This window comes from Chiloscyllium plagiosum, chromosome 30, assembly GCF_004010195.1.
Source record: "Chiloscyllium plagiosum isolate BGI_BamShark_2017 chromosome 30, ASM401019v2, whole genome shotgun sequence".
NCBI lineage: Eukaryota > Metazoa > Chordata > Chondrichthyes > Orectolobiformes > Hemiscylliidae > Chiloscyllium > Chiloscyllium plagiosum.
In genome coordinates, this window is record NC_057739.1 from 46131725 (window position 1) to 46145761 (window position 14037).

Consider the following 14037-nt stretch of genomic DNA (forward strand, 5'->3'; position numbering starts at 1 on the left):
TGCTGCCTCACACTGGGTCACACTGCTGCCCCACACTGGGTCACACTGCTGCCTCACACTGGGACACACTGCTGCCTCACACTGGGTCACACTGCTGCCTCACACTGGGTCACACTGCTGACCCACACTGGGTAACACTGCTGCCTCACACTGGGTCACACTGCTGCCCCACACTGTGTCACACTGCTGCCTCACACTGGGTCACAGTTCTGCTCACACAAGGTCATACTGCTGCCCCACACTGGGTCACACAGCTGCCCCACACTGGGTCACACTGCTGCCTCACACTGGGACACACTGCTGCCTCACACTGGGTCACACTGCTGCTCCACACTGGGTCACACTGCTGCCTCACACTGGGTCATACTGCTGCCCCACACTGGGTCACACTGCTACCCCACACTGGGTCACACTGCTGCCCCACACTGGATCACAATGCTGCCCCACACTGGGACACACTGCTGGGTCACACTGCTACCCCACACTTGGTCACCCTGCTGCCCCACACTGGGTGACACTGATGGGTCACAGTGGGTCACACTGCTGCCCAAACTGGGTCACACCTCTGCCCCACACTGGGTCACACTGCTGCCCCACACTGGGTCACACTGCTACCCCACACTGGGTGGTCACACTGCCGCACAGTGGGTCACACTGCTGCCTCACACTGGGTCACACTGCCGCCCCACACTGGGTCACACTGCTGCCTCACACTGGGTCACACTGCTGCCTCACACTGGTTCACACTGCTGCCCCACACTGGGTCACACTGCCCCACACTGGGTCACACTGCTGCCCCACACTGGGTCATACTGTTGCCCCACACTGGGTCACATTGCTGCCCCACACTGGGTCACACTGCTAGGTCACAGTGGGTCACACTGCTGCCCCACACTGGGTCACACTGCTGTCCCACACGTGGTCACACTGCTGCCCCACACTGGGTCACACTGCTGCCCCACAGTGGGTCACACTGCTACCCCACACTGGGTCACACTGCTGCCTCACACTGGGTCACACTGCTGCCTCACACTGGGTCATACCGCTGCCCCACACTGAGTCACACTGGCCCACACTGGGTCACACTGCTGCCCCACACTGGGTCACACTGCTATCCGACACTGGGTCACACTGCTATCCCACACTGGGTCACACTGCTGCCTCACACTGGGTCACACTTCTGCCCCACACTGGGTCACACTGCTGCCCCACACTGCGTCACACTGCTGCCTCACACTGGGTCACACTGCTGCCTCACACTGGGTCACACTGCTGCACCACATTGGGTCATACTGCTGCCTCACACTGGGTCACACTGCTGCCCCACCCTGGGTCACACTGCTGCCACACACTGGGTCACACTGTTGCCTCACACTGGATCACACTGCTGCCTCACACTGTGTCACACTGCTGCTCCCACAAGGTCATACTGCTGCCCCACCCTGGGTCACACTGCTGCCACACACTGGGTCACACTGCTGCCTCACACTGGGTCACACTGATGCCCTACACTGGGTCACACTGCTGCCTCACACTGGGTCACACTGCTGCCTCACACTGGGTCACACTGCTGCCCCACACTGGGTCACACCGCTGCCCCACACTGGGTCACACTGCCCCACACTGGGTCCACACTGCTGCCCCACACTGGGTCACACTGCTGCCTCACACTGGGTCACACTGATGCCCCACACTGGGTCACACTGCTGCCTCACACTGGGTCACACTGCTGCCTCACACTGGGTCACACCGCTGCCCCACACTGGGTCACACTGCCCCACACTGGGTCACACTGCTGCCCCACACTGGGTCACACTGCTGCCACACACTGGGTCACACTGCTGCCCACACTGCTGCCTCACACTGGATCACGCTGCTGCCCCACATTTGGTAACACTGCTGGGTCACACTGGGTCACACTGCTGCCCCACACTGCCTCACACTGGGTCACATTGCCGCCTCACTGTGTCACACTGCTGCCTCACACTGGATCACGCTGCTGCCCCACATTTGGTAACACTGCTGGGTCACACTGGGTCACACTGCTGCCCCACACTGCCTCACACTGGGTCACATTGCCGCCTCACTGTGTCACACTGCTGCCTCACACTGGATCACGCTGCTGCCCCACATTTGGTAACACTGCTGGGTCACACTGGGTCACACTGCTGCCCCACACTGCCTCACACTGGGTCACATTGCCGCCTCACTGTGTCACACTGCTGCCTCACACTGGATCACGCTGCTGCCCCACATTTGGTAACACTGCTGGGTCACACTGGGTCACACTGCTGCCCCACACTGCCTCACACTGGGTCACATTGCCGCCTCACTGTGTCACACTGCTGCCTCACACTGGATCACGCTGCTGCCCCACATTTGGTAACACTGCTGGGTCACACTGGGTCACACTGCTGCCCCACACTGGGTCACACTGCTGCCACACACTGCCTCACACTGGGTCACACTGCTGCCCCACACTGCCTCACACTGGGTCACATTGCCGCCTCACTGTGTCACACTGCTGCCTCACACTGGATCACGCTGCTGCCCCACATTTGGTAACACTGCTGGGTCACACTGGGTCACACTGCTGCCCCACACTGCCTCACACTGGGTCACATTGCCGCCTCACTGTGTCACACTGCTGCCTCACACTGGATCACGCTGCTGCCCCACATTTGGTAACACTGCTGGGTCACACTGGGTCACACTGCTGCCCCACACTGCCTCACACTGGGTCACATTGCCGCCTCACTGTGTCACACTGCTGCCTCACACTGGATCACGCTGCTGCCCCACATTTGGTAACACTGCTGGGTCACACTGGGTCACACTGCTGCCCCACACTGCCTCACACTGGGTCACATTGCCGCCTCACTGTGTCACACTGCTGCCTCACACTGGATCACGCTGCTGCCCCACATTTGGTAACACTGCTGGGTCACACTGGGTCACACTGCTGCCCCACACTGCCTCACACTGGGTCACATTGCCGCCTCACTGTGTCACACTGCTGCCTCACACTGGATCACGCTGCTGCCCCACATTTGGTAACACTGCTGGGTCACACTGGGTCACACTGCTGCCCCACACTGGGTCACACTGCTGCCACACACTGCCTCACACTGGGTCACACTGCTGCCCCACACTGCCTCACACTGGGTCACATTGCCGCCTCACTGTGTCACACTGCTGCCTCACACTGGATCACGCTGCTGCCCCACATTTGGTAACACTGCTGGGTCACACTGGGTCACACTGCTGCCCCACACTGCCTCACACTGGGTCACATTGCCGCCTCACTGTGTCACACTGCTGCCTCACACTGGATCACGCTGCTGCCCCACATTTGGTAACACTGCTGGGTCACACTGGGTCACACTGCTGCCCCACACTGCCTCACACTGGGTCACATTGCCGCCTCACTGTGTCACACTGCTGCCTCACACTGGATCACGCTGCTGCCCCACATTTGGTAACACTGCTGGGTCACACTGGGTCACACTGCTGCCCCACACTGCCTCACACTGGGTCACATTGCCGCCTCACTGTGTCACACTGCTGCCTCACACTGGATCACGCTGCTGCCCCACATTTGGTAACACTGCTGGGTCACACTGGGTCACACTGCTGCCCCACACTGCCTCACACTGGGTCACATTGCCGCCTCACTGTGTCACACTGCTGCCTCACACTGGATCACGCTGCTGCCCCACATTTGGTAACACTGCTGGGTCACACTGGGTCACACTGCTGCCCCACACTGGGTCACACTGCTGCCACACACTGCCTCACACTGGGTCACACTGCTGCCCCACACTGCCTCACACTGGGTCACATTGCCGCCTCACTGTGTCACACTGCTGCCTCACACTGGATCACGCTGCTGCCCCACATTTGGTAACACTGCTGGGTCACACTGGGTCACACTGCTGCCCCACACTTGGTCACAATGCTGCCCCACACTGGGACACACCGCTGCCCCACACTGGGTCACACTGCTGCCCCACACTGGGTCACACTGCAGTCCCACACTGGGTCACACTGCTACCCCACACTGGGTCACACTGCTGCCACACACTGCCTCACACTGGGTCACACTGCTGCCCCACACTGCCTCACACTGGGTCACATTGCCGCCTCACTGTGTCACACTGCTGCCTCACACTGGATCACGCTGCTGCCCCACATTTGGTAACACTGCTGGGTCACACTGGGTCACACTGCTGCCCCACACTGGGTCATACTGCTGCCCCACACTGGGTCACACTGCCCCACACTGGGTCACACTGCTGCCTCACACTGGATCACGCTGCTGCCCCACATTTGGTAACACTGCTGGGTCACACTGGGTCACACTGCTGCCCCACACTGGGTCACACTGCTGCCACACACTGGGTCACACTGCTGCCCCACACTGGGTCACACTGATGCCCCACATTGGGTCATACTGCTGCCCCACACTGGGTCACACTGCTAGGTCACAGTGGGTCACACTGCTGCCCCACACTAGGTCACACTGCTGTCCCACACTGGGTCACACTGCTGGGTCACACTGCTGCCCCACACTTGGTCACCCTGCTGCCCCACACTGATGGGTCACAGTGGGTCACACTGCTGCCCAAACTGGGTCACACCGCTGCCCCACACTGGGTCACACCGCTGCCCCACACTGGGTCACACTGCTGCCCCACATTGGGTCACACTGCTGCCCCACACTGGGTCACACTGCTGCCCCACACTGGGTCACACTGCTGCCCCACACTGGGTCACACTGGCCCACACTGGGTCACACTGCTGCCCCACACTGGGTCACACTGCTGCCCCACACTGGGTCACACTGCTATCTGACACTGGGTCACACTGCTATCCCACACTGGGTCACACTGCTGCCCCACACTGGGTCACACTGCTGCCCCACACTGGGACACACTGCTGCCCCACACTGGGTCACACTGCCTCACACTGGGTCACACTTCTGCCCCACACTGGGTCACACTGCTGCCCCACACTGGGTCACACTGCTGCCTCACACTGGGTCACACTGCTGCCTCAGACTGGGTCACACTGCTGCCACACACTGGGTCACACTGCTGCTCCACACTGGGTCATACTGCTGCCACACACTGGGTCACACTACTGCCACACACTGGGTCACACTGCTGCCTCACACTGGGTCACACTGCTGCCTCACACTGGGTCACCACACTGGGTCACACTGCTACCCCACACTGGGTCACACTGCTGCCACACACTGGGTCACACTACTGCCACACACTGGGTCACACTGCTGCCTCACACTGGGTCACACTGCTGCCTCACACTGGGTCACACTGCTGCCCCACACTGGGACACAACTGCTGCCACACACTGGGTCACACTGCTGCCTCACACTGGGTCACACTGCCGCACAGTGGGTCACACTGCTGCCTCACACTGGGTCACACTGCTGCCCCACACTGGGTCACACTGCTGCCTCACACTGGGTCACACTGCTGTCCCACACTGGGTCACACTGCCCCACACTGGGTCACACTGCCGCACAGTGGGTCACACTGCTGCCTCACACTGGGTCACACTGCTGCCCCACACTGGGTCACACTGCTGCCTCACGCTGGGTCACACTGCTGCCTCACACTGGGTCACACTGCTGCCCCACACTGGGTCACACTGCTGCCTCACACTGGGTCACACTGCTGCCTCACACTGGGTCACACTGCTGCCTCACACTGGGTCACACTGCTGTCCCACACTGGGTCACACTGCTGCCCCACACTGGGTCACACTGCTGCTCACACAAGGTCATACTGCTGCCCCACACTGGGTCACACTGCTGTCCCACACTGGGTCACACTGCTGCCCCACACTGGGTCACACTGCTGCTCACACAAGGTCATACGGCTGCCTCACACTGGGTCACACTGCTGTCCCACACTGGGTCAAACTGCTGTCTCACACTGGGTCACACTGCTGCCTCACACTGGGTCATACTGCTGCCCCACACAGGGTCACACTGCTGCCACACACTGGGTCACAACTGCTTGGTCACACTGGGTCACACTGCTGCCTCACACTGGGTCACACTGCTGCCACACACTGGGTCACACTGCTGCCTCACACTGGGTCATACTGCTGTCTCACACTGGGTCACACTGCTGCCACACACTGGGTCACACTGCTGCCACACACTGGGTCACACTGCCCCACACTGAGTCACACTGCCCCACACTGGGTCACACTGCTACACCACACTGGGTCACACTGCTGCCCCACACTGGGTCACACTGCTGTCCCACACTGGGTCACACTGCTGCCCCACACTGGGTCACACTGCTGCCTCACACTGGGTCACACTGCTGCCCCACACTGGGTCACACTGCTTGGTCACACTGGGTCACACCGCTGCCCCACACTGCTAGGTCACACTGCCCCACACTGGGTCACACTGCTGCCCCACACTGGGTCACACTGCTGTCCCACACTGGGTCAAACTGCTACCTCACACTGGGTCACACTGCTGCCCCACACTGGGTCACACTGCTGTCCCACACTGGGTCAAACTGCTACCTCACACTGCTGCCTCACACTGCTGCCCCACACTGGGTCACACTGCTGCCCCACACTGGCCTGATTAAATTTTGAGCGTGAGTTGATCTTTAGTACTTTCTCCTGTTCTCCGAAGTTAAACATCGAGCTCGTTCAGTTGCGAATCGGTGCTATATTGCGACAATCGGACTGTGCCGTCTGCAGTAAACAGTATCAGTGTGACTGAGGATAATGTGATGTGTTTCTGAAGAGGGACAAAAGTGGGTTTTAGTGACAAAGTGGAATGGGGCCATCACAAGGAGATGATGGGAGGTTGGATTCTGTGGGTGTTCTTTGTTCGTTCAGGGAGCTGGCCAGCATTTATCACCCAATCATAGTTGCCCTTGACAAGGTGATGGTGAGCTGCCTTCTTGAACTGCTGCAGCCTGTGAGCTATAGATAGATCCATCCATTCTTAGGGAGGGAATTCCAGGATTTCGACCCAGCGACACTGAAGGAATGGTGATATATTTCCAAGTCAGGATGGTGAGGGGCTTGGAGGGGAACTTGTAGAGGGTGATGTTCCCATGTATCTGCTGCTTTTTTCCTTCTAACTGGAAGTGGCCGTGGGTTTGGAAGGTGCTGTCTGAGGATCTTTGGTGAATTTCTGCAGCTCGTCTTGCAAGTGGTACACACTACTGCTACTGGGCATCAGTGGTGGAGGATGTGTATGTTTGTGGATGTGGGTGCCAATCAGCTAGGCTGCTTTGTCCTGAATGGTGCCAAGCTTCTGTTGTTGGAGCTGCACCCATCCAGGCAAGTGAGGAGTGTTTCATCACATTGCTGACTTACGCCTTGTAGATGGTGGACAGGCTTTGGGGAGTCAGGAGGGGAGTTAGCTCCTGCAGGACCCCAGCTTCTGACTTGCTCTTGTAGCCACTGTGTTTATGTGGCGAGTCCAGTTGAGTTTCTGGTCAACGGTAACCCCCCGGATGTTGATAGTGCAGGATTCAATGATGGTAACACCATTGCCTGTCAAGGGGCGGTGATTAGATTGTTTCTTATTGGTGATGGTTACTGCCTGGCACTGTGTGGTGTGAATGTCACTTGCCACTTGTCAGCCCAAGCCTAGATATTGTCCAGATCTTGTTGCATTTGAGCATGGACTCCTTCAGTATCTGAGGAGTCAAGAGTGTGGTGCTGGAAAAACACAGCAGGTCAGGCATAGGTCCTTCATCAGGATTGAGGAGAGATCCTGCTTCTAGGATGCTGCCTGACCTGCTGTGGTTTTCCAGCTCCACACTCTCTGATACTGCAGCATCTGCAGTGCTCACTTCCCCCTCAGTGTCCGAGGAGTCTGGAGTGGATTTAATGTGCTTGTTAATCTGAGGGATATGGTTTGGTATCATTGGACTTGCCTTGATGCTAATTATTCTCATATATCATTAACTTGTGGAATGAGAAATACATGAGGATAAACTCGGAGTGGTGTTCTCCTGGTCTCCCTGTCGCCTGCTGGAATGATTTCAGCACCCAACTAATCCTGTCCTCTGTCCCTTTAGGGAAAACTGGGAGTTCCAGGATTGCCAGGCTACCCAGGAAGACAAGGTCCAAAAGTAAGTCTACTTCTGGCGACAGAGAGGCAGTTCCCAACCTTCTATCTGGAATTCCCAGAGTTCCTGTTCATGATTTTTCCTTTTATCCTTTCCAGGGTTCGATTGGATTCCCAGGATTTCCAGGAGCAAATGGCGAGAAAGGAGTGAGGGTGGGTGTCAGTTTAATAATTAAGACATTCCAATGACCCTGTCCACTGTGGTCCTGTGGCCAAGCCAAGGTGGCAGTGTGGGACACCAGGAAAAGAAAAGCATTTGGTAAAGTCTGTTGCAATCCTGGACTAGACTCCAGATTTCTGTCACAGTCTGGCTGGGGCTCAGAAACTTTTATATTTCAAGGAGACAATCCGTGAGATTCAGGGGACTTACTGAGGCAACAAAGCAACAGAATTCCAACGTTTGTACAAACAAGAATAAACTTTACAGCATTAGAACAGTTATACAATCCACAATACAAGTACAACTTATTTCTAACACTCAGAATTAACATGTAGATATAGAAAATGGACACATCAGACAGCAAATACAATCAAAATAGATCCCACAGATTTCTTGGCTATTCTCCCAGATGTTAGTGCCATATTGGATCATTACATTTTATTAAACTTCACAAGGGATTACAATTCCTTAGATTTACTGGTCTGGCTTTGCAACCCTTAACAGCTGTTCCGCCATGGACTGCCTCAGTAACTGCTGTGCTCCATCCCACCCCTAGACACTCGCTAGGACTCAGAAAGTACACTGTAACCCTCAGTCCCAGGCACACGTCCAGCACATCGCTGATGGTAATTTCACTAAAACCATCCCTGGCCCCGGGCCTTCCTTCCCCAAAACCTCTCCAAGTTGCAAGCTTCCTCAGCTGCATTGAGGATTGCAACACTGCTTGTGAGACTGACCAAAGCCCGCCCCCCCCCCCCCCCCCACTGTCATCCAGCTGCATTTAAGAATTAATACTGACAGAGCTGTCAAAACAGAGAGAGAAAACCCAGTGGATTGGGGTAGTGGAGGGGGAGAGGTGGGATTGTGTCCTGACTGAACTTTGACCGGGTGGGTGTGGTCTATACTTGATGTAGTTTAGTTGAAAGGATGAGGAGGGATCTGATTGAAACTTAGAGCATACTGAGAGGCCTGGGTAGAGGGGACATGGAGAAGATGTTTCCACTAGTAGGAGAGTCTAGGACCAGAGGGTACAGCCTCAGGGCGAAGGGACACTCCTTTAAGACTGAGATGAGGAAGAATCTCTTCAGCCAGAGAAGGGTAAATCTGGGAAACTCATTGCCACAGATGACTATGGAGTGTTGTTTAGTAAGGGGATCAAGGGTTATGGCAGAAGAAAATGGGATTGAGAAAATGGAATATCAGACATAATTGAATAATTGAGCAGACTTAATGGGCTGAATGGCTTGATTTTGCTCCTATACCTTATGGTCTTAGCAGTCAGCTTGTCCCTCAGACCCGCAGGAGAAAATGCACAAACACCTGATGGGGTCCCGGGGGAGCGGGATGGTGAGGGGTGCTGTGGCTTTAGGTTCAGTCCTTGCCACTTGTTTTTGTTAATGAGGATTCCTGGTTGCTAGCAGCTTCCAGTGAGACAGAAACATCAGCACATTTAACTGAATAGGGGTACACTTGTAAAATAGACCCCTTGCCCCCTCCCCTCTCTTTCCATTGTAACCATTGGTCAGTGTAGATGTCTTTGAAATTGGTTAAAGACATGAAATCAAACAAAAGACTTCCCTTTGATTTGTAATGAACAAAGTTGCTGTTTCTCTTGGTCATGGAGATGTACAGCACGGAAACAGACCCTTCAGTCTAACCCGTCCATGCCTACCAGATATCCTGACTTAATCTAGTCCCATTTGCCAGCACTTGGCCCAAATCCCTCTAAACTCTTGCTATTCATATACCCACCCAGACGCCTTTTAGATGTTGCAATTGTACCAGCCTCCACCACTTCCTCTGGCAGCTCATTCCATGCACGTACCACTCTCTGCGTGCAGTTAATTCTCTTAAATTCTTTACTAAGGTGTGGCATTTGTGGTTTGTCTTGTCCGTTTGCAAATTACTCTGATACAATGAAATGAAAGGGGTAGTTACACATTAACCAGTCTGTGTGGAACAGCAGTTGAACAAGAGCAGAGGGGTTACACTGACAGAGATGTCAGCATGGTTTGGTGGGAGGGAGTGGTCGTGGACTCTTCACTAAGTGCTGGCTCAGCCCTCCTCAGCCCGCTTTCACTAACTGGCTCCTTCTTCTTTATTTCTAGGGGACTCCAGGAAAAGCAGGACCCAGGGGGCAGAGAGGGCCAACGGTAACAACCCATTTCCTCAGCTTTCTCATCTCCTGCTCACGTACATCCCTTTCCATCGTCACTGCCATTCATGGTGTCACTTCTCATGAGAAACCTCAGCTGTTTAACAGCTTGTTTCTTGTGATTCTAACATTATTTATCTTATCTTTAAAGGGGCCAAGGGGTGAACGTGGCCCAAGAGGAGCCACAGGAAAAGCTGGACCTAAGGTAATGTTACTTTCCGAAAAGAATAGGCTCCCTATTCTTTTAAACCAAAAGTAAAGCTTCCTTCATACTGCCCCATTCAGCACCTCCAGGATGAGGACAATACGGGGTTAAATACAGAATAAAGCTACCTCTACACTGACCCCCTTCAAACACTCCCAGGACAGCTACAGCATGGACTTAGATACAGAGTAAAGCTCACAAATGGCTGCTTCAACCTTTGTGCCAGTAACTCACTGTCCTAATTCCTAACACTCCATCATCAGAAAACTCCCCCTCATTCCCTTCACTGCCAGAACAACATACTGTCTTTGCTGTGACTGTCTGCCCCCTCTCTGGCATACTTGAGGTTGTTTGAATCAGTTTGTTTTATGCACCTGTCCAAAAATAATTGGGTTGAAAATGTGGCAGATTTCAGTTCTGGTGGGTCCCAACAGACAAGGAGAGTGTAAACTCCCCCAGTCCTGGGAAAGATCAAAGGAAGCTGTGCCTCTGTCGCTTTTAGTGCAGAGGTGTGGCAGATGGGGAACAGAGATGGGATACCAGTCAACCCCCGAGTACCTGTCCAATAGAGTGTTTCCAGGATGGTTCAGTGTGTTGTTGTTGTTATAAATTGTTTTCAGAAGCTAATATCTCGAATCTTCTTTGATTACAGGGTAGCTCAGGCAATGATGGGCCACCAGGTCCGACCGGTGAGAGGGTATGAATTATTCAGATTCTTTCTCTCCTCCTCGTTTATTTTTATGCTGACCCAGGCATGCACCTTCTGCTCCTCCACGTTCAGCACTGCAGAGTAAAGCTGCTAGTGTGCTATTTGTTCCCTGATCGGGACATGAGTGTATTGTGCCCAGATTAGACTGTTTTTACTCAATCTGGCTTTTGTAGCCAGTTTTCCCTGAAATCTCATGAAAATTTCAGCGCAGCACAGAAGGGGATCAGAATTTAATTCAAATGGTCCATTGTGGTCACAGCTTTGGTCATTCAACTCACCCCCTTCATCTTTGGGGCTGTTTGACTTTCAAATATTGAGAACATCTAAGTATTGCATTATGCACTGGTGAACTTGGTCAGGTGACAACAACAGGTTTGAAATTGTAAAAAAAATTCTCATTGTGAAAATAAAACAATAGAGGGTAAAGAAAAAACAACACAGGCTATGTGAGTGTATTGACATGAGCTGCTCAGTAAGGATCAGCTCGATTTAATAACATCACTCTGATCACTCGATGGGATTTCTGAGCTCCACTGTCTGGGGAACATTGGCCGTGTTTGTTTGGACTCTCACAATCTACAACTGATAAGATGCTGGAAATGTCATATGGCCAACATAACTCTGACCACTGCCTGGCACAAGCCAGTGCCACCAAACACAGGTTTGTGAACTCAAAGTCACAGAACGTTGAGACAATGTCCCAGAACCAACTGCGCAATAACACAGAACTGAAACTCTTGAGAATCTCCAGCAGCTGCCTCACCTCAGCATACACCATCATGGTTCATGATGGATCAGCCACATCCTTGTCTTGTGTGGACACCTCAGTAACACAGCCAATAATGTACAAGTTGTACCAACGCAGAGTTTAACGCTGTGGTTAGTATCCAGTGTTTTCCTACACCTATTCTGATAGGACATTAATCTGAGTGTTAGTGCCCTCTCAGGTAATCGTAAAACATCTCATTGTCCCATTTTGGAGGCAAATATTTGTCCCTAAACTGAGATGACAATAAAGTAATCATCTGGTTGTTTGTATAATTGTCTGGGAGCTTGGTCTCAACTTGGCAGCTGTATTCCCAACATTGAAACAAGAGCTACATTCCAAAGTAATTAATTGGTTGCCTAGCAAATGGGGGCACCTAGCAGTCGGGGGAGGTGATATAGAAATGCAAATATTCCTTTTCTCAACTTGCTTCTGTTTACATTTTAGGGGCCCCCTGGACCTCAGGGACCAATGGGATTTGCTGGACCCAAGGGACCTCCTGTGAGTAGTTGTAGGAATTTATAATTATTTTTGCCCAATTGCATGTCAATGCAGATTTCCTTACTCCAAATACAAATGCTGTTTAAGATATTATTTAATATGTTTAATGATCCACAAATGTGCACTTACTCAGAAGTAATGCCGTGTTTAAGCGTACAGCCGAACAGGTCACCTGTCAGGCACTCCCTTCTTCCTTTAACCATTCAGTTAATTCTCAGATAAGGAAATGTTCAGCTTTATCTGAAGAAGAACAATTTGCAAGACGATAGGAAGAAGAAATGGGAAGTGGGACCTGAGGGATTGCACTTCAATCAGCAAGTCTGAGCTGAATGGCCTCCCATTAAACCCACCTAGGGCAGGGACAACACAGAGTAAAGCTCCCTCTACACTGTCCCCATTAAACCCACCCAGGGCAGGGACAACACAGAGTAAAGCTCTCTCTACACTGTCCCCATTAGACACACCCAGGGCAGGGACAACACAGAGTAAAGCTCTCTCTACACTGTCCCCATTAAACCCACCCAGGGCAGGGACAACACAGAGTAAAGCTCCCTCTACACTGTCCCCATTAAACCCTCCCAGGGCAGGGACAACACAGAGTAAAGCTCTCTCCACACTGTCCCCATTAAACACACCCAGGGCAGGGACATCGCAGAGTAAAGCTCCCTCCACACTGTCCCCATTAAACCCATCATCCAGGGCAGGGACAACACAGAGTAAAGCTCCCTCCACACTGTCCCCATTAAACCCATCCAGGGCAGGGACATCACAGAGTAAAGCTCCATCTACACTGTCCCCATTAAACCCATCCAGGGCAGGGACAACACAGAGTAAAGCTCCCTCTACACTGTCCCCATTAAACCCATCCAGGTCAGGGACATCACAGAGTAAAGCTCCTTCTACACTGTCCCCATTAAACCCTCCCAGGGCAGGGACAACACAGAGTAAAGCTCCCTCTACACTGTCCCCATTAAACCCACCCAGGGCAGGGACATCGCAGAGTAAAGCTCTCTCTACACTGTCCCCATTAAACCCTCCCAGGGCAGGGACAACACAGAGTAAAGCTCTCTCTACACTGTCCCCATTAAACCCACCCAGGGTGGGGACAACACAGAGTAAAGCTTCCTCTACACTGTTCCCATCAAACCTTCCCAGGGCAGGGACAACAAGGGGTTAAAGACAGAGTAAAGCTCCCTCTACGCTGTTGAAAAGTGCTGGAAAAACACAGCAGGCCAGATAGCATCCGAGGAGCAGGAGAATCGACGTTTCGGGCATAAGCCCTTCTTCAGGAATGAGGCTGGTGTGCTAAGCGGGCTGAGATAAAAGATAGTAGGGAGGGAATTTGGGGGAGGAGCGCTGGGAATACGAGATAGTAGAGGTCACAAGTTGGAAGATACTCTA

The 14037-nt window shown here is 53.3% G+C and overlaps 1 protein-coding gene across 1 annotated transcript in view; it reads left to right on the plus strand.

Annotated features, from left to right (window-relative positions):
* The window catches only part of LOC122564634 (collagen alpha-1(V) chain-like), a 19708-nt gene that overhangs the window by 2842 nt on the left and 2829 nt on the right, over positions 1-14037 (plus strand). The window contains exons 2-7 of the mRNA XM_043719725.1: positions 8091-8144; positions 8240-8293; positions 10409-10453; positions 10607-10660; positions 11313-11357; positions 12583-12636. Of these exons, the coding sequence (XP_043575660.1) occupies positions 8091-8144; positions 8240-8293; positions 10409-10453; positions 10607-10660; positions 11313-11357; positions 12583-12636 (306 nt within the window). The remainder of the gene's footprint in view (positions 1-8090; positions 8145-8239; positions 8294-10408; positions 10454-10606; positions 10661-11312; positions 11358-12582; positions 12637-14037) is intronic.